Source organism: Caretta caretta, chromosome 1, assembly GCF_965140235.1.
Source record: "Caretta caretta isolate rCarCar2 chromosome 1, rCarCar1.hap1, whole genome shotgun sequence".
Taxonomy (NCBI): Eukaryota; Metazoa; Chordata; order Testudines; family Cheloniidae; genus Caretta; species Caretta caretta.
Window position 1 is genome coordinate 10,750,179 of NC_134206.1, and position 23,590 is coordinate 10,773,768.

Genomic DNA, 23,590 nt, shown 5'->3' on the forward strand with positions numbered 1-23,590 from the left:
GATTTTTGGATCCTGTCCTCTCTGATAAGAAACTACAAATAGACGAGTACCCTCCAACAAAACTTAGCAGCAGATATGTACTGAGTCACAGATTTCCCCAGGTATCATAAAAAAGCACAGAACAAATACTTGTAGCTGGAATACTTTGTGGAATGGGTGAGGTCTTGGGGAGTGTTTGGCCTGCACTGGGAAGCTGTTCTGGACAGGTGGGTGGTAGTATATGGAAGAAAGCAGAAAGCCCGAGTGGTTGAAAAAAGGGAGCAATCACGAGTGAAACTTGGGTAGACTTGTGAGAGCAGTAGAGCCTGTAATGAGTGCAGAGTTATGAAATTATTATATTATTCATATAGTTGGGAGCTGGGAACTCCAGAATATTGATTCTAGCTCTGCCACTGAGTCACTGTGTGGCCTGGAGCAAGTTACTTAACCTCTTTGAGATTCAGTTTCCCCAACTCTAAAAGAAGGCTAATAGTTCTTAACCTCTCTCTCACCCTGTTGATTAGTGTATTAATGTTTCGTATCATGCTTTGCAGATGTAACATGTTATTTAGTTAATAAATATTGTTAATAATAATTAGTATTGACTTACTATGGCCAGGTACCAGCTGTGTCATTATTTACAAAGCTCTACTGGGTTTTGCAGTGTTGTGCAGAGTTTACCCATCTGCACATTAAGCAATGTGTTGAATAATTTCTTTTCCGGCAGGCATATAAAGTGTAACTCACAGAATGGCAGCCACCGTTACAGAGAGCAGCTCTGAGGATCAATCCAGACGAATATTCTGCAGGAACCCATTTCTCAATATCAAGGTAGATACCTCAAGCATGCTACGATCCCCGCAAGGTCACCGGGCAAGGAACGAAAAGGAAGTGTTTGGTTTCTGCAGAAGTCATCTGTCCTTATTTCTTTTTATTACATGATTCTTAAAGCTCAGATATGGATTTCCCTACTTGCAGAAATTCAACGAGGCAAAACGTGCTTTTAATCTAAAATGAAATCCTGCAAAAAGGATGTTACAACACAAGTTTTACTTACCATGTTTGTAGTATTTAACCTTTCACTGTTAAACTCTCTGCACGCATTATTGGAGCCAGATTTTCAAAATAATTTCACTCCCCTTTAGGCATCTACCGATGGGCCAGATTTTCAAAAGTGCCCAGCTCCCAAAATCTGGTCATTTTTCTTATCATGTCACAACAAGTGTACAAAAAGTATTATAAGGCATTTGAATTGGAAAAGGATAGCCTAGTGCTGAGAAAAGAGGGGAGGGACTCTGGGTTCAGTGCTCTCTCTCCTGCCATCTGAGGAATCGCTGGGCAAGCTTGGGCAAGTCATTTAGACCCTAATCCTGCAGAGATTTATGTGAGTGCTTAACTGTAAAGCAATGAAGTACACTGCTGAACCCAGTGAAACTACTCATGCACTTACAGTTAAGCATTGGCATAACTCTGCAGGATCAGGATCTTCCTTCTCAGTGTCTTGGAGCTTTTGAGGCTCTTCATCTATCTATGATATGTATCAAGTTCTGGGGTGCAATCCAGCCCAGTGAGGGGTTGTGTCACCCCTGCCCTGCAACCTTGTGTACCTCACAAAGACTTGCTAATGTAACTCCCAAGATGGGCTGCTCACAAACAGCCAAACAGCATGCAGGTCGCACCCTGAGTGTCTGTGTGTAACTATCCAGTATCAGGGGGTAGCTGTGTTAGTCTGTATCCACAAAAACAACAAGGAGTCCAGTGGCACCTTAAAGACTAATAGATTTATTTGAGCATAAGCTTTCGTGGGTAAAAACCTCACTTCTTCACATGCATACACAAATATACTTGTAACCCTTCTGCCTGTCAGAGTTAGCAGCAACAAGGGCCGGGTTCAGTATCTAGGGGTTCCATTCCAATAACACAATGCAAAACTGGCTCGAGCCCTGACCCAGTGACCTGGGACAAATATATACCACCCCCCTCCCCTCCCCGGGCGCCTCCAAGAGGCAATACTTCCCCTCTCGCAAGCACATAGTCTGAGGGTAGCAAAAAGCCTTTTAATAACAGAGAGAAACAATGTGGCATTATGTTGTGGAAACACCACCAACAGGATTCATAACACAACCCATGAGCAAAAAACTCACCCCAAGCAAATTGGGACGTGTCCTTTCCCTTTGGTTCTTGAGTCCAGCAACCCAAAATCACCCAAAGTCCCAAAAGCCCAACAACTCAAAAGTCTCTGTCCCTGGTCAGGGCAGCCCCAGAGTTCGAAAGTTTATCTGCAGAGTTTTACCTCCCAACCTGGGTGGAGATGGGGGGGGAGTAAGGGGCACCTTACATGGTCCAAAGCTGATGGCTCCACCTCTCCATGGGGCTCCACTCTGCCAGCCGCCCCATGAGCTGCTCTGCTCCACCAGCCGCTCAGCTCACCATCCCACAAACTGCTCCACCATATATCTTCAGGCTCCCCCACTCCTTAACATAGCACTCAGTGATTTCAGCTCTTAGTAAGTTCAGCTCTTTTGTGATTTCAGCTTGTAGTAAGGGAGCCTCAGTGCTGGTGCACCATTAGCCCAAAGTGAATTCAGCTCATCAGCCTGTAACTAGACTCCCAATGGAACCAAAATTAGCTCTGATATTCCACAGTGGAGAGAGGAGGAAGTGCAATTAGCATGGAAAGCCCTCACCAGGGGGCCCATGCCACCAACTATTAATACCTATCCCCAACCTCTCTCAAGTCACAGAGTTTTGGAACCCATGTCCCTTGCCTAGCAAGCGCTACTTAGTTGATGGCGAGTGCCTCCATCATAACGAAAGGCCAAGTACAGTTCCACTGTCCTTGATTCCCGTAATCAGGGTAATAACAATTTATTCTTCCTGCCCCAATAACAGAGACACTGGGGATCCCACAGCAGCCAAAGTGACCATTTGGGCAGCTATGGCCTTATTCTAGGCGGGGTGGGTGTGCCTATGCAAATGAGATCAGCTCCTGAAGTTCTTTTCCACAACTTGTCACACCTCACCTCACCGCCAGATGTCAGGGTGGAGCTCATCCTGACTCTGCTTACATCTTGACACATGAAGAGAAGGGAGTGACCTCACAAGTGGAGAACCAGTGTTGACAGGGCCAATTCAATCAGGGTGGATGCAGTCCACTCCCAACAATAGATGAGGAGGTGTCAATTCCAGGAGAGGCAAAGCTGCTTCTGTGATGAGCCAGCCACTCCCAGTCCCTATTCAAGCCCAAATTAATGGTGTTAAATTTGCAAATGAATTTTAGTTCTGCTGTTTCTCTTTGAAGTCTGTTTCTGAAGTTTTTTTGTTCAAGTATAGCTACTTTCAAATCTGTTATTGAATGTCCAGGAAGATTGAAGTGTTCCCCCTCTGGCCTTTGTGTGTTACCACTCCTGATGGCCAACCTGCATGTCTACTAATGGGATATATGCCATCATGTGCCAGCAATGCCCCTCTGCCATGTACATTGGCCAAACCGGACAGTCCCTATGTAAAAGAATAAATGGACACAAATCGGACATAAATATACAGGGAACTTCATATTTTATACAAAGTTTATTACAATAGTGTGTAGGGTGTGAATATAGGGGTGCATTCAGTCACAACGTAGTTGTAGTAATACTTATTACCTGATAGGATCAGAGCTGTGAGGTTTGATTCATTAATGTTTGCAAAGTGCTTTGAGATTCTTGGACAAACCATGCTGTATATTTATGGTGTGAAGTTGATCACCTGATACTTTCTTATTAGATAATTTTACTAAGTTATAAAGTTACATGACCAATGCTTTGTTTTAAAACGCTGGAGTAAAACAGGTATAGCCCTGCCTAATAATAAGACTTTTCAAAGTGCTTTACAAATATTAATGAATTTTGCCTCACAACCCCCTCTGAGGTAGGAGAGCATGATTGTCCCTGTTTTGCAGATGGAGAAGCTGAGGCTCGTAACATACCCACAGTCACACACGGAGTTTGTGGGAGAGTCAAGAATGTAACTCAGATTACCTATTGAGTTAGCCACAAAACCTTTGTTCCCATCAACTATATTTTGTTCTCACAGGTGTCCAAGTGCAAGTAAAACAAAGCTAATATTTTTTTGTGATGATGCCTACGAAGTGAAACTCAAAGAAACAAGCTGCAATAAGAGTGCTAACGATGTGTGGCACAAGGAAGCTCTGAAATCGGCCATTATTCTGGCCCAATCAGCAGTTATACTCCTGAGTTCTTTCCTGAGATGAGAGAGACACATAAGTCTTCCTCACAAATGTTGCAGGTCAAAGTGCCTGATAATGGACTGTGTTGTTGTGTGGGACTGGAAGGCTTAAGGATTTGATTACTGGTTTCTGAGCCTTTCTTTGCTGGGACGCTGGTCTGAAGCCAGTCCTTGCTGGTGATAGAAAATAGTTATTTTTTTGGTTATGTTCCAGGTCAGAATTGAAGCACATTGGCATGGCAATGTGGGGAATGTTTTCACTGACCGCTATCCATGTTCTGTAGTTGCTAACCCAGCACTTTACCGGCACTAAGCTCACTTCCAAAAGTCTGAGAGAAAATATGAGTGAGAGGCGTTCTGTTTCACATCTCCATCTACAGTATTAACTACCTGCACAACAGTCTGGACCCTTAGACAACTCTCTTGCAAAGAAATCTAGAGTTTGCTTCTAGGAACTTGGCAAGGCTTTAAAGGCATTTGCCACCTGACCTACTTCTTAGAGATTTATCTTTGTTGAAGAGAAAGCTATGAATGTGTCAGTAATCCCACCCGAAATTTAAAGCCCAGGAAAAGGCATCATGGGCTTTGTGTGTGGAAGTGTATTTGGCTGCAGCTCACTGTGAGTTTGAATACTATAAAAATAGATGATCTGAGCTGTCATGTGGATTTGTGCATGTGCTAGGAGAACCGAGACACAAGAATTCACTCCTCATGGACTCATAGACTCATAGATATTAAGGTCAGAAGGGACCATTATGATCATCTCCTAATCCATGTCGAATGCTGTGCAGAGAAGCTTTTCCCCATGCTTTATGTTGCTTTCCTGAAGTTAGGTCACTCAGGTTTCAGAATCAATGTCTGACTTCCTCACATTCTGGGAGACAATTTTAGAAGCAGGATCTGAATGATCCTTACAGGAAAACCAAAAAATTGCTTAACACACTTTGCACGCTTACAACAAGCTCAGTTGATCGCAAATGGAATCATGTCACTGTAGGTTTTCAAACAACTGAGGCACAAAAATGCATCTTAAGAACTTCATGCAAACAGTCCTCCCAGGGAATGCTGTACAGACCAGAAGGACCTTAAAACATTTAGTGACATGTTGCACTAATTCCTTCAATACTACAAAATGGACAAAATAAGGATTTGATGCAGTTTCCAGTGAAGTGCATGTCAAGACTCCATTGAGCTCTGTGGCAGCAATATCTAGCCTTGACTTAACATAGTGAACATTAGGGGGCAAATTCTTTTCTATGCTACACAAGAGGAACTCCACTGAAGTTGATGGGGTTGCACCAGTATTCATGAGAGGAGAATTTGGCCATTAGACTTTGTAATAGAAGAGCACATCAAGCAAAATACATAAAGACCACTGACAAAGCTTTTTTCATGAATATTGTAATGAACATAAGGAGACAAATCCAGGAAGGAAATATGGGAAGGTGGTGCTGGGGCTAAAGCCTAGGACTGAGCACAATGGGCCAATATTTTCAAAAGTGACTTCATATTTTAGGTGCCTGACCTGAGTCACTTTATATGGTCCTGATTTTCAGAGAGCAGGAGCTCAGCACTTTCTGAAAATTAGGTTCCATTAAGGTGTCTCAAGTTGGGCAGCCAAAAATGTAGGCACCCAAAATCACTAGTCACTTTTTAAAATCTTGGCAAAGAAATTGGGGTTCTATACTTGGCTCTGCCACAGGGTACCTCCCTGGGCCTGACTTTCCCCACCTGCAAAATCCAGGCTGTTGTGAGGGTGAATTAATTAATATGTGTGAAGGGCTTTGAGATCCTCAGAAGGAAGGTACTGTGGACAGGTGAAGTGTTATTAGCAGTTACCGTGTGCATCATGGCAGCAATTCACCTGTGAGTAAAAACAAAGTTATGAGTGTAATATAGTCTGCTTGACAGCAAAGACATATAATTATATGGTATGGGCACTGGCCAGCTACTATATAAAAAGAACTTGAGGTGTGTGTGTGTGTTTTCAGTCACTTCCTAGCTGGAATCAGTCCAGAGGCTGCACATCCATTTGAATTACTCATAACGTTAACCTGCACATTACTGTGGTTAAAGGGTCAGGTCTTGGCCTTCTTGTAAATAGCTTGCTCTGTCCTGCCTTGAATCCCCTTGCCTACTGCAGACATATGTGCATGTTGCCCATTTGGCTGGCAGCCTGAAATATGTTCATGTGCAGGCCTGGCCTGAGGTCACATGGGGTGCTTGTGACCATCAAGAGAGGAGCCATTGCATGCCCCGCAACTAAAGCCTGTGAAAACAGCACTAACCCAGCCCGGATTCTGCTGAGGAGAGCTGTAAGGCCCAACAGTGGAGGGTCAGCCCTGCCTGTGTTCTGCTGGCAAGTGTTGTGAGACCCAGACTGGTATGGGGATGGGCAGGAGAGGGCGCTAGGGGTCTGTTAGTAGCCGCTTGCTAAATATTCTGCCATTCTAAGGAAGAGTTGGTTGGGGTGATTTCCCTGCCTCTGACAGAGCCAGGCCAGCTCTGAATATCACTGAACCCCCCTCCCAGAGATGAGTGATGCCTAAGGCTCAGAAAACAATACTTCTGAAAAGTAACAGTTTTCCCTCTGTTATGCACCAGATTGCACCATGTGTCATGTATTTTCAAAAAAAAAAAAAAAATATCTTGGGGAAGGAGACTCTCTTCTACAAGCACTGTTCCCCTCCCCCATGACAGTTCAGATTACACGAGCTGCCCCCAGGCTATGCTAGCAGCATGCTGTGCATATTTGTTTAGGAACAAGCTCCAGACACTCCTTGCGCAATGCCCTTAGTACAAGTTTGTTTGTGCAGTGGTTTGGCTTTGGTTATGGTTATGAACAAGCAGTTTTGATTCAGTGGGGAAACAAATGATTCCTCAGACTCTCAGCCCCTCTTTTCTGCAAATGCCTAAAAGTACAGGCTTTTATCACCGGCTAGGGGAGAAAATATCTGAGGGAGCCTGTTGTTAAAATAGCAGCAGCATATTCCTGAACAGACAGGAAGCAGTGTGAGATCAACTTTCCTACGGCACAAAGTGTAATGGCTGGTATGTGTCTTTTCTGAGCATCCATTAAAATGGACGCTAGGATAGTGTAACTAGTAAGAAGTTTTTCAACTCCCTGATAGTAAGGAGTTCTTTTCCAAGCTCTACAACTTACTGGCTGCCTGGCTTTGGGCAAGTTGCTCCATCTTATTCTGTGTCTCCATTTCCCCCATGCGTAAAATGGGGATAGTAATACCTACCTTCCTGAGGCGACGTCAGGCTTACTGGATCTCTTGTTTATAAAGGGCTTTGAGGTCATTGGATGTAAGGCTCTGTATAAATACACATAATTACATTATTATAACATTCCCAGTCTCATGTAGGTGCCATGCAGAATTTTGACAGCCATTCAGATGGTTAATGTTGTGAAGAATCATGTGGATAAAATGCATCTGCACCAGTGATTCTCCCGCACATGCGCTTGGTTACATAGATCATAGAATCATAGAATCATAGAATATCAGGGTTGGAAGGGACCTCAGGAGGTCATCTAGTCCCACCCCCTGCTCAAAGCAGGACCAATCCCCAACTAAATCATCCCAGCCAGGGCTTTGTCAAGTCTGACCTTAAAAATATCTTAAGGAAGGAGATTCCACCACCTCCCTAGGTAACGCATTCCAGTGTTTCACTACCCTCCTAGTGAAAAAGATTTTCCTAATATCCAACCTAAACCTCCCCACTGCAACTTGGAGATCACAAATGTGATCTCAAAAAAAGGTATTGCTTACAGATGTGGTCTCCTCATCTCAAAAAAGGTATACTAGCATTAGAAAAGGTTCAGAAAAGGGCAACTAAAATGATTAGGGGTTTGGAACAGGTCCCATATGAGGAGAGATTCAAGAGGCTAGGACTTTTCAGCTTGGAAAAGAGGAGACTAAGGGGGGATATGATAGAGGTATATAAAATCATGAGTGGTGTGGAGAAAGTGAATAAGGAAAAGTTATTTACTTGTTCCCATAATATAAGAACTAGGGGCCACCAAATGAAATTAATGGGCAGCAGATTTAAAACAAATAAAAGGAAGTTCTTCTTCACACAGCGCACAGTCAACCTGTGGAACTCCTTGCCTGAGGAGGTTGTGAAGGCTAGGACTATAACAGGGTTTAAAAGAGAACTGGAGAAATTCATGGTGGTTAAGTCCATTAATGGCTATTAGCCAGGATGGGTAAGGAATGGTGTCCCTAGCCTCTGTTTGTCAGAGGGTGGAGATGGATGGCAGGAGAGAGATCACTAGATCATTACCTGTTAGATTCACTCCCTCTGGGGCACCTGGCATTGGCCACTGTCAGTAGACAGGATACTGGGCTGGATGGACCTTTGGTCTGACCCAGTATGGCCATTCTTATGTTCTTAAATGTGGGTCTGGAATATCATTTATTTTGGTCAATGGTATATCGACAGAGACCTGGTGGAGAGATTCTCCTTCCTGCACTGAGCAGGGATCATCAGTTAGGATCAAATGGGTGTAACATACATGAGCTAATTGTAGCTATTGCAGAGAAGCAGGCACTGGTGAGCCTTGGTCCTTTCAGTCTTCTGTGAAAAACTACACTTACAAAAACAACAAGGAGTCCAGTGGCACCTTAAAGACTAACAGATTTATTTATTTTACACTGATAGAGTCATGCACTATCAGTGTAAAATAAAGACCTGGTTTTCTAACCATGTTGGCAATGCTGGTAAGAGTCCCACATATCCTCTTCCCCAGGGAAATGGAAGAAAGTATAATATACTACAGCCTAGATCAGGCGTGAGAAACCTTTTGGCTTGAGGGCCACATCTGGGAGTAGAAATTATATGGCGGGCCATGAATGCTCACAGAATTGGGGTTGGGGTGCAAGAGAGGGTGAGGGCTCTGGTTGGGGGTACGGGCTCTGGGGTGGGGCCAAAAATGAGGACTTCAGGGTGTGGGAGGGGGCTCTGGGCTGGGGAAGTGGGTTGCGGGGCATGGGGGTGTGGGCTGTGGGATGGGGCTAGAGCTGAGGAGTTTGGGATTAGGAAGGTGCTCTGGGCTGGGTTCTCTGGGCTGGGTTCAGAGGGCGGGAGGGGGATCAGGGCTGTGGCAGGGAGTTGGGGTGCAGGCTGTGGGGTGGGGCTGGAGATGAGGGGTTTGGGGTTCAGGAGGGTGCTCCGGGCTGGGATCGAGGGATTTGGAGGGTTGGAGGGAGATCAGGGCTGGGGCAGGGGGTTGAGGCATGGAGAGAGGCTCAGGGGTGCAGACTCCGGGTGGTGCTTACCTCAAGCGGCTCTCGGAAGAAGCAGCATATCCCTTCTCTGGCTCCTACACAGAGGCGCAGCCAGGTGGCTCTGCACACTGTCCTGTCTGCAGGCACCGCCCCTGCAGCTCCATTGGAGTGCCGGAATTGGCCACTGGAGCGGGGCAATTGGAGTGAGTAAGAGCCAGAGGGGGGCCATGCCGCAGCTTCCAGTAGCCATGTGGAGCAGGCCCCGATCCTGCTCCCTGGCTGGAGCACCGGAGCGAGCCAATCTCCAGACCCTGTTCCCTAGCGGGAGATCGAGGGCCGGCATAAAACAGCTGGTGGCCGGATCCAGCCCACGGGCTGTAGTTTGCCCATCCCTGACCTAGATGGAGCTACTATTAGGTGGGTACATAACTGGGGCTGGAAAACCGTTCCCAGAGAGTAGTTATCAGTGGTCACAGTCAAGCGGGAACATGACCTAGGAGGGAAGATTGAAGAAATTGGGTTTGTTTAGTCTGGAGAAGAGAAGACTGAGAGAAGAATCTCCTTCCTTAGAGGTTTTTAAGGTCAGGCTTGACAAAGCCCTGGCTGGGATGATTTAACTGGGAATTGGTCCTGCTTTGAGCAGGGGGTTGGACTAGATGACCTTCTGGGGTCCCTTCCAACCCTGATATTCTATGATTCTATGATAAGACATGATAAAAGTTTTCAAGTAAATTAAAGGTTGTTACAAGTAGGAGGGAAAAACATTTTTCTTCTTAACCTCTGAGGCTAGGACAAGAAGCAATGGGCTTAAATTGCAGCACAGGTGGTATAGGCTGGACATTAGGAAAAACTTCCTATCTGTCAGCGTGGTTAAGCACTGGAATAAATTGCCTAGGGGGGTTGTGGAATCTCCATCATTGGAGATTTTTAAGAGCAGGTTACACAAACACGTGTCAGGGATGGTCTAGGTAATACTTAGCCCTGCCATGAGTGCAGGGGACTGGACTAGATGACCTCTCGAGGTCCCTTCCAGTCCTACGATTCTATGATTCTATGTTTATTGCAGTGGCAAGGAATCCTTAGCTCACAAAAGGCTGGAAATTTTTTCTACCGATTTCTTTCAATCTTCTGGAGACAAGACGCTATTCTTGACAAAACTTTTAGAGGCATTTGAGTATTGATCTTGGGCAATTGAGAAAACTTGACAGGAGAGTCAAGGGAAAGATTTGATTTGGCTTCACCAGCCAAAGCACAGGCAAAGCCACTGATACTTCATATACATATGTGGCACATCACATGTCTGAGAGCAAAAATTTATATAAGGCAGAGCCTATGGTCACTTTTAGCATCAGGAAGGGGATTGTGGAAGCAAGTGGCTGGACTTGTCTCTCTGGCTCGTTCTCCATACTGAAGGTGAACACATCTTGATCCAAATTGAAGCTTTCCTTGCCTTGTCCTCTATATTAGATATAAAAGAAGTGGCACTCTGCAGAATAATATACTGAGGTGGTCATTGAGAGAAGCTGCAATTAAGCATGCTCACTGGAAGCCTTAGTTTCCGCTGGAAACAATCATAACCCAGAATATCATAACGCAGCAATACATTGACAATCCAGGAACACAACTTCCTGGTACAAGTGCTGGAGGAACCAACTGGGGGCCGTGCCCCTCTTGACCTGCTGCTTACAAACAGGGAAGAATTGGTAGGGGAAGTAGAAGTGGGTGGCAACCGAGGCAGCAGTGACCATGAGATGGTTGAGTTCAGGATCCTGACAAGAAGAAGAAAGGAGAGTAGCAAAATACGGACCCTGGATTTCAGAAAAGCAGCCTTAGACTCCCTTAGGGAACTGATGGGCAGGATCCCCTGGGAGGCTAATATGAGGGGGGAAGGAATCCAGGAGACCTGGCTATATTTTAAAGAAGCCTTATTGAGGGCTCAAGAACAATCCACCCTGATGTGCAGAAAGAATAGAAAATATGGCAGGTGACCAGCTTGGCTTAACAGTGAAATCTTCGGTGAGCTTAAACTCAAAAAAGAAGCTTCCAAGAAGTGGAAATTGGGACAGATGACTCCCTGGGAGGAGTATAAAAATATTGCTAGAGCATGCAGGCATGTAATCAGGAAGGCCAAGGCACATTTGGAGTTGCAGCTAGCAAGGGATGTGAAGGGTTTCTACAGCTATGTTAGCAACAAGAAGTCGATCAGGGAAAGTGTGGGACCCTTACTGAATGGGGGAGGCAACATAATGACAGATGATGTGGAAAAAGCTGAAGTACTCAATGCTTTTTTTGCCTCGGCCTTCAAAGACAAGGTCAGCTCCCAGACTGCTGCACCGGGGAACGCAGTATGGGGAGGAGGTGAGCAGCCCTCAGTGGTGAAAGAACCGGTTAAGGACTATTTAGAAAAGCTGGACTTGCACAAGTCCATGGGTCCAGATCTAATGCATCCAAGGGTGCTGAGGGAGTTTGCTGATGTGATTGCAGAGCCATTGGCCATTATCTTTGAAAATTCATGGTGATCGGGGGAGGTCCCAGATGATTGGAAAAAGGCATATATAGTGCCCATATTTTTAAAAGGTTAGAAAGAGAAGCTGGGGAACTACAGACGGATCAGCCTCACTTCAGTCCCCAGCAAAATCATGGAGCAGGTCCTCAACTAATCCATTTTGAAGCACTTGGAGGAGAGGAAGGTGATCAGGAACAGTCAACATGGATTCACCAAGGGCAAGTCATGCCTGACTAATCTAATTGCCTTCTATGATGAGATAACTGGCTCTGTGGATATGGGGAAAGTGGTGGATTTGATATATCTTGACTTTAGCAAAACTTTTGATACTGTTTCCCACAGTATTATTGCCAGCAAGTTAAAGAAGTATGGATTGGATGAATGGACTATAAGGTGGATAGAAAGCTGGTTAGATTGTTGGGCTCAACAGGTAGTGATCAACAGCACGATGTCTAGTTGGCAGTCGGTATCAAGCGGAGTTCCCCAGGGGTCGGTCCTGGGGCCAATTTTGTTCAACATCTTTATTAATGATCTGGATGATGGGATTAATTGCACCCTCAGCAAGTTCGCAGATGACACTGAGCTGTGGGGAGTGGTAGATATGCTGGAGGGTAGGGATAGGGTCCAGAGTGACCCAGACGAACTGGAGGATTGGGCCAAAAGAAATTTGATGAAGTTCAACAAGGACAAGTGCAGAGTCCTGCACTTAGGATGGAAGAATCCCATGCACCACTAGAGGCTGGGGACCGACTGGCTAAGCAGCAGTTCTGCAGAAAAGGACCTAGGGGTTACAGTGGACGAGAAGCTGGATATGCGTCAGCAGTGTGCCCTTGTTGCCAAGAAGGCCAACGACATATTGGGCTGTATTAGTAGGAGCATTGCCAGCAGATCAAGGGAAGTGATCATTCCCCTCTATTCGGCACTGGTGAGGCCACACCTGGAGTACTGTGTCCAGTTTTGGTCCCCCCACTACAGAAGGGATGTGGCTAAATTGGAGAGAGTCCAGCGGAGGGCAACGAAAATGATTAGGAGGTTGAGGCACATGACTTACGAGGAGAGGCTGAGGGAATCTGCAGAAGAGAAGAGTAAGGGGGGATTTGATAGCAGCCTTCAACTACCTGAAGCGGGGTTCCAGAGAGGATGGAGCTCGGCTGTTCTCAGCGGTGGCAGATGACAGAACAAGGAGTAATGGTCTCAAGTTGCAGTGGGGGAGGTCTAGGTTGGATATTAGGGAACACTATTTCACTAGAAGGGTGGCGAAGCACTGGAATGGGTTCCCTAGGGAGGTGGTGGAATTTCCATCCTTAGTGATTTTTAAGGCCTGGCTTGATAAAGCCCTGGCTGGGATGATTTAGTTGGTGTTGGTCCTGCTTTGAGGAGGGGATTGGACTAGATGACCTCCTGAGGTCTCTTCCAACCCTAATATTCTGTGATTCTAATATCATCTAATTTTGTCACGTTGGGTAAATCAGGAGATGTAGGTTCTATTCCCAGCTCCAACACTGACTTTCTGTTTGGCCTTGGGCAAGTCACATATCTCTCTGGGTCTCCTTGACTTCCAAAAGAGGATAATAATGCTTCCCTATCTCATAGGGGCGATATGAAGCTAAATTTCTTAATGTTTGTACGGGGCTTGGAGATCCTTTGATGCAAAGTGCAGTAATAGGGCATGCCATCCATTTTGCTCAGGCAAGCAACTCTAGACCTGGATACGTCTCCATGGTGCTATAATGACTGAAAAATGTTTGCCAGCTGTTTATTCCCAGGGAATGAGCAGGTAGAAAGAATTTTCCCATTTGTCCTGGATCGTGAGCACTCTCCGCCTGTGGCTGCAACAATAAACTACCAGACTGGAATACCACTCAGTTCACCGTAGTACTTGAGAATCTTCCACCAGTGTGCACTAAGTGATGTGACTGACTAACATCTGTCATGGGTGGTTAATTCTCTCTCTCTCTCAACCAGTCCCTAGGTGAGAATCATATGTACAGTGTTATGCTTTGTTAGGGTTTTTTAAAATATCTACACATGAGATGGAAAAGCCCTAAGGCCATCTTGTCTGTTTCCTTGTCCCAGGGCCCCTATCACAGAATCTAAGAATTTAAAAATGTCTTTTTCTTCCTTCTCAGAAAGAGATCCTGGTCCAGCTCCCTACGGGCACATTGCACCTCCCTGTGCCAGTCTGATCTAGTGTGTTCCAGGGAATGGCGGAATCCATCATGTAATGGAGGGCAGGCAGCTATTTCCACTGGGGGTGGGCAGCTTTAATTTCCATAGGGTGTCATAGGAGCATTAAATCATCATATCCCCTGACTGTGCCCCTCCCTCATAAACACTGCCATACTGGGAGCTGCACTGGCCTGCTTGGGGTCCCTAATTTAAGGAAGATTGTGGCTTTCTTGTGTTGCTGTAATCCTCCAATGAACCTTCTGCTGCCAGGATTCCTGCCCGCAAAGGCCATTGCAATGGACTGGGGCCCAATGCCTTTGGATCTTGGAATTGTTCTTCCAGTAAATCCCTTCAGATCGTTGTTCATTTTTGTTGTTTTTTTCTCTGATTTCCTTTTCTTTGTTGACCTATTTCTGGTTTTAAGTTGGCTGTGACTCAATGTGTTGCTCGCAGAGAGGAACTGTTGTCTTCCTGCTCAGCGCTGTTATGTCTTACTAGAAGAAACACACACCACATTATACAAATAATACAATACATAATTTCCTGCTGGAGAGAGGAAAAGAGAACAAAGAACCATAAATGACAGCTGCTAGTCACATTGCTTAATGCGCTTCAGGAAGGCACTCAGCTAACATGGTGATGAGAGCTGTATAAGAACCTGAATAGAAAGTATATAAACAGATGTTGAGCTCTGAGACACATAGAAACAATGAGATCCATGTTCTGATTCAGGTGTTTCATCTGGATTAATGCAAATTAGTAAATCACAATTTACTGAACTAAAAGAAAACATACTTTTTGATGCCTTCAAGTGCCGTAAGCCCCACATTTCTAACATTTCCTGAAAACTGTTGTAATCCCATAGGAAACGTCATCAAAAAACCTAGTAGCACCTTCAAAATCTATTGCTGTGTCACTTAGAAATTTTAAAACAAACAAACAAACAAACAAAAAAGCTTTTGCTTTGGTAGAGCCTACAATGTATGCTGATAGGTTACCCAGTGATAAGAGAAGAAACCCAAGAGGTGGCAAGTGGAAATGCTTTGTTAATTTCAAACTCCAAGGATACCAGAGCACTGTGATCCATGTCTGACAAATAGGTAGGGATGAGATTGACAATACAATTTCTCTCGCTGTCAATCTTCTATGAAGGTATTACAAATGAAAGAGAACAGGAAGATATTTCAATGCGATAATTTCTGGCTTGACACTGAGAGAGAGAGAGAGAGTGTGTGTGTGTGTGTGTGAAAGAGAGAGAGAGAGAGATTTGGAGGTATAGTGACCAAATGTGCTAACCTTTTCTCTCTACAAATGGAAGGGGAGTTACTTCATGGTTAGAACAATGGGATCTGGGTAGTTGGACTTCTAGAGTCTCTTCTCACCACTGACTCATTGCCCAGCCAGTAAAACTGGTACAATATACTTACATTCTGGTGCTGTGAAGCTTATCAGTGTTTCAGAAGTGCTTTGAGACTGTTGGAAGAGACGTGCTATGGAAGGGAAAGTTTAGTTTTTCAAATTCTGGCTTAGATCACAGGTCAGTCAAGTTTGGTGTTATTATTTTTAGCCTTAGTTGGCATCACCATATGATACATCCTCATTTGATCGTCCCTGCCCTATGAGGGACGGATGTAGCATGGGACATTTCAACACATTGGTTCAGAAATTGTAGAGGCACTACAAGCCATGTGTATAGGAGATCTCTATATTGCCAGCTGGCGTTATGCCTGGCTCCAGCTATGGCTATCTGCCCTTCCTTGTATCTCCGTATGTGCAGCATCTTCTCTATCACAAACTCTCGTGCAGGAAAATGACCTCTGAATCAGACAGAGTGTTGTCTGAAACTTCAGCTTGTCCAGCGTGACCTAACACGGAAGCTGCTGAAGTGAGGTTTTTAAGGTCAGGCTTGACAAAGCCCTGGCTGGGATGATTTAACTGGGAATTGGTCCTGCTTCGAGCAGGGGGTTGGACTAGATGACCTTCTGGGGTCCCTTCCAACCCTTATATTCTATGATTCTATGATTCTATGAGCAGTCTATGCTGCAGTACAAAGAGCAGGCCTGATGCATGGAGATTTGAGAGCTCTTCTGCTGTACAGCAACTCATTAAAGTAACCTCAATGGTAGAAACCAGGTTTTGTTTCATGTGTTTCACTTTCAGATCCATCCACAGCATTGGCCTGCTAAACCCAGGGTTGTGAGTTCAATCCTTGAGGGGGCTATTTAGGGATCCTGGGAAAAAATGGGGATTGGTCCTGCTTTGAGCAGGGGGTTGGACTAGATGACCTCCTTAGGTCCCTTCCAACCCTGTCTATGTTTTTACAAAATTCAAGACTATCATAGATATGCACTGACATAAAGAGCAGGCGGCAGACTGTCCCCTCCATTCCATTGGAAAGGAGGATCAGTCTGATGGAACTAGATGAGGAGATACAGAAGGGAGGATGCCACATCTAAAGCCTTGTTCTTCCCTTCCCTTGACCTCATGGAAACAACTTTCTGGGGGCACCAGGAGGAACAGTCTCTGCAGGTTGGTAGAGGGAGCACCACTCCATGTTATTGTTCTTGAGGGAACCTCTAGGGAATCAGTGAGTATGATCTGGCGGGCCAATTAATGAAGGAAGAGAGAGAGAGAGAGAGAGAGAGTGTGTACATAATCTTTGCCATTTTGGAGACACCTTAGATATCTGCAATAGGTAGCTGGAGAATCAATCAGTTTTCCAAGCACACATGACCCTACGCATTTCAAATGTAAAGATGTTTCCTCTCTCTCCACCCCCCCTTATTACTGGGTTAATATTGTTGTAAATAGTTATTTGTCTTTCCAAAGGTGAAGAGCTTCTTTCTAGAACACACAAGCCAAAGAACCTGATGTCATGATCCAACAATTAATATAAATTAATATAAAACCTCTATCACACTGCATGGTGAAATGCAGTAGAAAATGGTGCAACAAAAGACAAATAGGGACCTATGATCTCCTAAACTGTCCTAAAGTCAACATCTCTTTTTCCTCTTTCACTGGTATGGTCTGAGGGCTAGAGGATGGGACTCAAAGGAGCTGGGTTCTATTCCCAACTATATCATTGAATATCTCTGTACATGAATTCCCTGATCTGTAAAATAGGGAGAATAATATGTGCCAGTATTTGATAACCTGGGATGAAAAGGTTTATGGAAATACCAAGTATCACTGGGAAGTTGCTCAAAGGGAGTAAAGGTAAACACACACATGAAAATAGAAATAGCAGTAGTGTGGTCTGTTACAGACAGTTGAGGATGTGACAAATCCTGGATTTGGACTGGATGGATACACAAATACACACTGATAGTGGAGGTTTTTCAAATTGCTCCCATAATGTTCTGAAATGAATACAGGTAACAGATAGCCAGAAGTGGCTCTGTCCATTCTGCTGAGCCCTGGGCTTAGTCAGTCAGTCATCAAAAGTACTCAAATTCCACCTGAATGATATTCCTGTGGCCAGAAATCATGCCCCTGTAGCAACTTAAGATATGGAGAGGCTGGTTGTGTGGTGAGGGGAGTAGCTATGAAGCTATGAGTAGTCTTTAACAAGAACTTTGAGAGCTGGGAAAGATCCATAGCTTCTTCCTAAGATATTTGACTAAATGCATCCTTTGCAACCCAGTGCCTGTATCAACAGAAATCAGGGGGAGGGAAGAAATAGAATTATATAAGGTTTTTCCCCGCTGAGCCTAGAAACAAGGTATTTGTTAATTTTAGATGCATGTTTGTTGCTGCAGTGCTATAACAGCATGTCAGGTTTTTATTAATATCTCAGGCAACTGGATGGTTCTGAGTCATGGAAAGTAGAAATGGCTATGGAGCTGTCCATTTCTTGACCACCACTTGAAAGCCAGTGCAGGCTGGTAGTGCCCCATATGAAATGAGTTTGATTATCTAAGCCCAGTTTCTAGTGGACAGATGTCCCTAGCGCAGCTGGCAGCAACTGGCACTCTTGTTGGCAGTTTCAGCAGAGAAGGATTTAAGGGAACTGGTGATTGAACTATCTCTAGCCCCAGGGATAGTGCCGCCCGGTTAGGATCAAGGTCCAGTATCTGGAGGGCGTGAGAGAAGTGTGTACCTGCTCTGGGGATAAATAACTCCAGTCTCTGGAGTCTCTCACCAGAAATGTCCATACTCAGTAACAGCAGTAACAACGCGGAGTCCTTGTGGCACCTTATAGACTAACAAATGTATTTGGGCATAAGCTTTCGTGGGCTAAAACCCACTTCATCAGATGCATGGAGTGGAAAATACAGTAGCAGGTATATATACACAGTACCTGAAAAGATGGGAGTTGCCTTCCCAAGTTGGGGGGTCAGTGCTAATGAGACAATTCAATTAACAGTAGAATACCAAAGGAGGAAAAATCACTTTTGTAGTGGTAATGAGGGTGGCCCATTTCAAACAGCTGACAAGAAGGTGTGAGTAACAGTAAGGGGCAATTAGTATGGGGAAATTAGATTTTGTAATAACCCATCCACTCCCAGTCTTTATTCCGGCCTAATTTGATAGTATCCAGTTTGCAAATTAATTCCAGTTCTGCAGTTTCTCATTGGAGTCTGTTTTTGAAGGTTTTTGTTGTTGAAGAATTGCCACTTTTAAGTCTTGAGTCTTTAAGTTATTGAGTGTCCAGGGAGGTTGAAGTGTTCTCCTACTGGTTTTTGAGTGTTATAATTCCTGATGTCAGTTTGTGTCCATTTATTCTTTTGCGTAGAGACTGTCCGGTTTGGCCAATGTGCATGGCAGAGGGGCATTGCTGTCGCATGATGGCATAGATCACATTGGTAGATGTGCAGGTAGCGATACTTTAAAGTTTCTCCCACATGTTCAATGGCCACCACACTTCTTATTTTTAAGGGATTGTTTTATTTAAATATAAGAAAGTTTGGGAAAAGAGTTTGTTTTTAGGTTACAACTTTCAATAGCAATAACTGTACTGAGTGGATTATTTTTTTGTCTCTGCAGTTTTTTGTGTTCTGCCATGGGTTTCTCCAGCTCTCCCAGCTCTTGCTATCTGGCTATCTGAAAAGCTCAATTTCAACAATTGAGAAGCGGTTTGGCTTGTCCAGTCAGACATCTGGATTGCTCGCTTCCTTCAATGAGGTAATCTCTGCTGTATTCAAAATTCTCTCTTTTAATCTCCCACCCACACAACTCTCCTGTACTCTTCTCTGTCCTAAGGAGGTCATTTGCAAAGTGTTTCAGAAGCTTTTTAATCTCTGTCTCCTACTGCAGGTTGGGAACACATTGCTGATCGTCTTCGTAAGTTACTTTGGAAGCCGAGTGAACAGGCCCCGGTTCATTGGCTGCGGCGCTATTCTTGTATCCATAGCTGGGTTTCTCATGTCTCTTCCTCACTTTATAATGGGGCTCTATGAATATGACCAGTCCATTGCCAGTAGGTACTCTAAATGTATATACTTTTTGGGAACAGGTAAAGGGGGAGACCTTTTCTTGAGGTTTCATTAACTGCAAAGCATAAAAATGTGGAATATGACACCAAAGAAGCAGATGTTGAACTTTTGTTTTCAGAAATTAAAATGTACTGGCCCCAAGAGGTAAATATTGACTGAGGTGGAGCCAAGAGAGGAATAACAAGAAAACAGCTCCTAGGCTGGAGTTAAAGAAAAGGAAAATGAGATCTAAAGCATTTACATTCTTAGATATACTGCTGCTTCCACTTCCTGCTTCCCCTTTCATTATGATTATTTAGGGCACCAAATGTACCCTGGGTCCCTACCTCAAAGAGATTACAATCAAGGGTCTATTCCTGCAAATCATTACTCACACAAGTTGTCCTTACACAAGTAGTCCCACTGAGTTCAGTCCAAATCAAGGAGAATACTTATGTGAGCAAGGGTTTGTAGGATGGGGCTTTAAACTGTAGGTGAAGGAAGAGGATTGGATGCAGTCAACAGCAGTGGTAGAGCAGTGACCATAGGCACAAGTGCCTGGATTTTAAATCTTTCTTGCTTTATTTGTGATTTCATTGATGCTTCCTTGTGGGCAAGGTGTAGTGTTCGCGGGCCTCATTGAAGAAGTCACTTTTAGGAAGGGACGTGAAGGAGGAGATGGTAGGATATGGAGGACCAGGTCAGGGAGGGGATTTACAGGCATCGGGGGCTTCATGGAAGAAGTGAGGAGATGAGAATGGAAGGAGAATATGCTGGTGGAGGTTAGTCATCCTGCTCCTTGACCTCAAGGTTATAATCCCCAATCACAGTAATAATAGAAATCCTACTATCAGACTCCACAAAATCCTTTAGAAACTTCTCTAAGAGGCCTTTTCCCTGTTTCCTTGGATCACTGCAAAGGTACAGACCAGCCAGAACACAGCTGGGGTCACAGACTCGGTCTGCATTGTACTTTCCCGTTAATATTTCCTCAGTTACAGCCACCAAAGGAAGATTTACGAAGTGCCTAATTCACAGCTTTATCCAGGGAACAAGGGCTAACGAAAGTATGGAAACAAGTCCAACCTACACTTCATGACAGGCCCTTGGCTAGTGCAGATGTCTCCTGGGTCAGATGACTGATCTGTCAAACACAGAGGAAAAATCCAGAATTCTGTGTTGTTTGGGGGACTAAACAAAAATTCCAGAACTTTCAAAAGCAGCTGTTATGCTACACTTTTCAATATTCATTAATTATTTAGATAATTACTTTCAAGATAAATCTGTTATCTATTATTTCACAATTATTTATGATATCCAATTTTTTTTAATCTCATGTCTCCATCTCCATTACACTGGTATCAATCCAGAGTAACTCCACCAGAGTCAGAGTAGATGAGATCAGACTGCTTCTTTAATTGGACTTGATTTTTATCCTTTTTGTATCCATCTATATTTTTAAATGTGACAGTTTCTGTACTTATCTATGGAGTAACTTTTGGTTAGTGCCATTGTTCTTTTATCATAATTATCTTTCACAGCTCAACAAATACATTTTATTTGTTTCTGATTGTCTTGCACAGTGTCGCAAATATGGATGTTAAATTAAGGCCTCCTGTTTATTTGATGTATATCTAGATGTATTTGCCATTGTTGTTAGGTAGGTTATTATTAACTAGATAAAGAGATTTTTAAAAAGAAACAAATATTGTACCAAATTCTGCTCTGTGTAACACTTGTGCAATTTCATTAGTCCATTGAGGCAGAAGGGGGTAACTGAAAGTAGAATTTAGCCCATCATTTGTTTAATTTGTAAACCATACATGGCTATAGAAATCACTCAGAGCCGGATTTCCCCTGGCCTCAGCAGCTGGCACGGGGTTGAGGAAAAGCCAGAGGTCAAGGACTATTTCAGCTCCTGCTTTGGAGAAGTGTAGGGACTGCATGCTCTGTGTTGTATGCCAGGCGGCAGGATGAAAGCACTGTGCGGTGGAGCTGGGCTGGGGCACCAAGAAAGCAAGTTGTGTGCCAGACTGCAATCACTGCTTGTGTTCTGGAGAGCATGGGGAGGAATTAGTCCTCTGGAGGCACACTCAGTGACTGAGATCCCCATGGGGCTGTGTGACTGCACAGTCGGGACTGTAGCTAAGGGCCGCAACCTAACCCTCAGAGAGACAAACAGCAGCTCTGTATCTGATGCTATTTTACAGAGGATGTTTCACGTCTAAGGTTAGGTGCTCACCAACTTCGGCTTTGAGCACTTAGGGGTGTTGCATTTGCCTCCGCAGGTGTGTTCAGCAATTCTACTGATCTCTGCCAACCTGCTATATCCACCAGAAACCTCAGTGACACAGACTGCACCCCACATGCTGTGAAAGAAAACCGCGAGGTCCTGCTGATCCTGTTTATTGGCCAGGTTTTGCTAGGGATTGGAGGGGTCCCCATCCAGCCCTTTGGGATCTCTTACATTGATGATTTTGCCAGTGAGAGAAACTCACCTCTCTATTTAGGTAAGACTAGAACTGAGTCCCACCACGGTAAGAAAGAAAAGCAGCACTTATGCTGGGCTGGAGGGATCAGTTCCATGACAGGGTATGACTGCTCAGCTCTCAAGAACAGACCCTTAGACTACAAGAAACTTCAAGTGTTTTTAATTTTGGCTGCTCCAGGGTATAAATAAACTCCTGAAACATATTTCACAAGGATTCAGGGTAACGAAGAATTGAGTCTTATGTATGTTCATGCTTTTCATCAGTAGTTGTCGTAAGAGGGCTTCCATGTAAAAGCTGAAGTAGATAAATTGAGGTAGCAAAAAAACATTTCAAAGAGCATGGCACAGTTTTTAATCTGAACAGTGCCAGCATATATCTTGAGTACCTTTCTGAATGTAATGGAGGTTTTACACGAGGAGTAACTGAAGTCAGAGTTTGGCCCCTGATGTACTGCGGAAGTCACAAGGGGTTCAGAGAAGAGTGACAAGAATGATTGAGGGCATAGAAAAACTCTCCTAAGGAGAGAGATTGAAAAGATTGGGATCGTTTACCTAGAAAGGAGAATTGGTAAAAGAATATACAATAATTACGGTATAGAAGAGGTAGATAAAGGATTTTGATTCTCTTTTTCACTTAAAACAACAACAAGGGGATATTAAATTAAATCAAAAGGTGGGAAATTCAAAACTGCTAAAAGGAAATACTTTTGCATACAACATGTAATTAGACTGTGGAACTCATTGCCACATCAAGTCCACGAGGCCAAGAATTTAAGCAAGATTGAAAGACAGATTGAACATTTATATGGATAACAAGAATATAGAGGTATAATTAATGGTAACAACATTTTTGGAAGGAATATTAGAACTCATGCTTCAGGGTTTATTAGATATCAGGATGAGACCTAATGTGGGGGTAGATTAACTCACACCTGCTCCTGCAAGTTTCTTACACCTTCCTCTGGTGCTGGCCCCAGTCAGAGACAGGATACTGGGCTGGATGGACTTTGGGTCTGACCTCATTTTGTAGTTCCTATTTTCCTGTGGTTTTGCATCTCATGTCCCCTGCATGCACTCCTCTCAAAGACAGAACCTTGCTGCTGAGTGGAAAATGCTTTCTTTTTGCAGGAATCCTGTTTGCTCTAACTATCATCGGACCTGGCGTGGCATTCATGTTAGGATCTGCCATTTTGCGCTTTTATGTGGACATTGACAAAGTTCCCCCAGGTGAGTTCATGTAGGTTCTGAGGGCCATTATCCATTCTTAATGCAGTGTGTGGGAGTGTGTGTGTGTGGGGGGAAACTTTCCTGTTATCATAGGCAATGTTATTTTAGATCTGAGAGCTAGCATCATGATGCCAAAGAAGTTAAAAAGATCTGAAGTGTGCAGCGACGCTGCTGTTCATCTGCCATCAAGTGAAGCAAAGCCTGGCCTCCTTTAACTCTGCTGACACATTTGTATATGCCTGAGTGCATTAACTGAGCTTCCTGTAATCATTCTGCTAGCGGCTTGCATGGTTCCGGGGGCGGTAAACCAAATACAGAAAGTGCTGTGATGGAACTCTCC

General features: G+C 44.2%; 1 protein-coding gene across 4 annotated transcripts in view; it reads left to right on the plus strand.

The window, feature by feature from the left end:
* SLCO2B1 (solute carrier organic anion transporter family member 2B1) overlaps positions 1-23,590 on the plus strand; it is a 97,919-nt gene that overhangs the window by 19,067 nt on the left and 55,262 nt on the right. For all 4 annotated transcript variants that reach the window (XM_048838787.2, XM_048838797.2, XM_075125840.1 and 1 more), the window contains exons 2-6: positions 707-810; positions 19,105-19,242; positions 19,375-19,537; positions 21,821-22,042; positions 23,152-23,250. In XM_048838787.2, coding sequence (XP_048694744.1) covers positions 730-810; positions 19,105-19,242; positions 19,375-19,537; positions 21,821-22,042; positions 23,152-23,250 — 703 coding nt within the window. In that variant the 5' untranslated portion in view covers positions 707-729. The remainder of the gene's footprint in view (positions 1-706; positions 811-19,104; positions 19,243-19,374; positions 19,538-21,820; positions 22,043-23,151; positions 23,251-23,590) is intronic.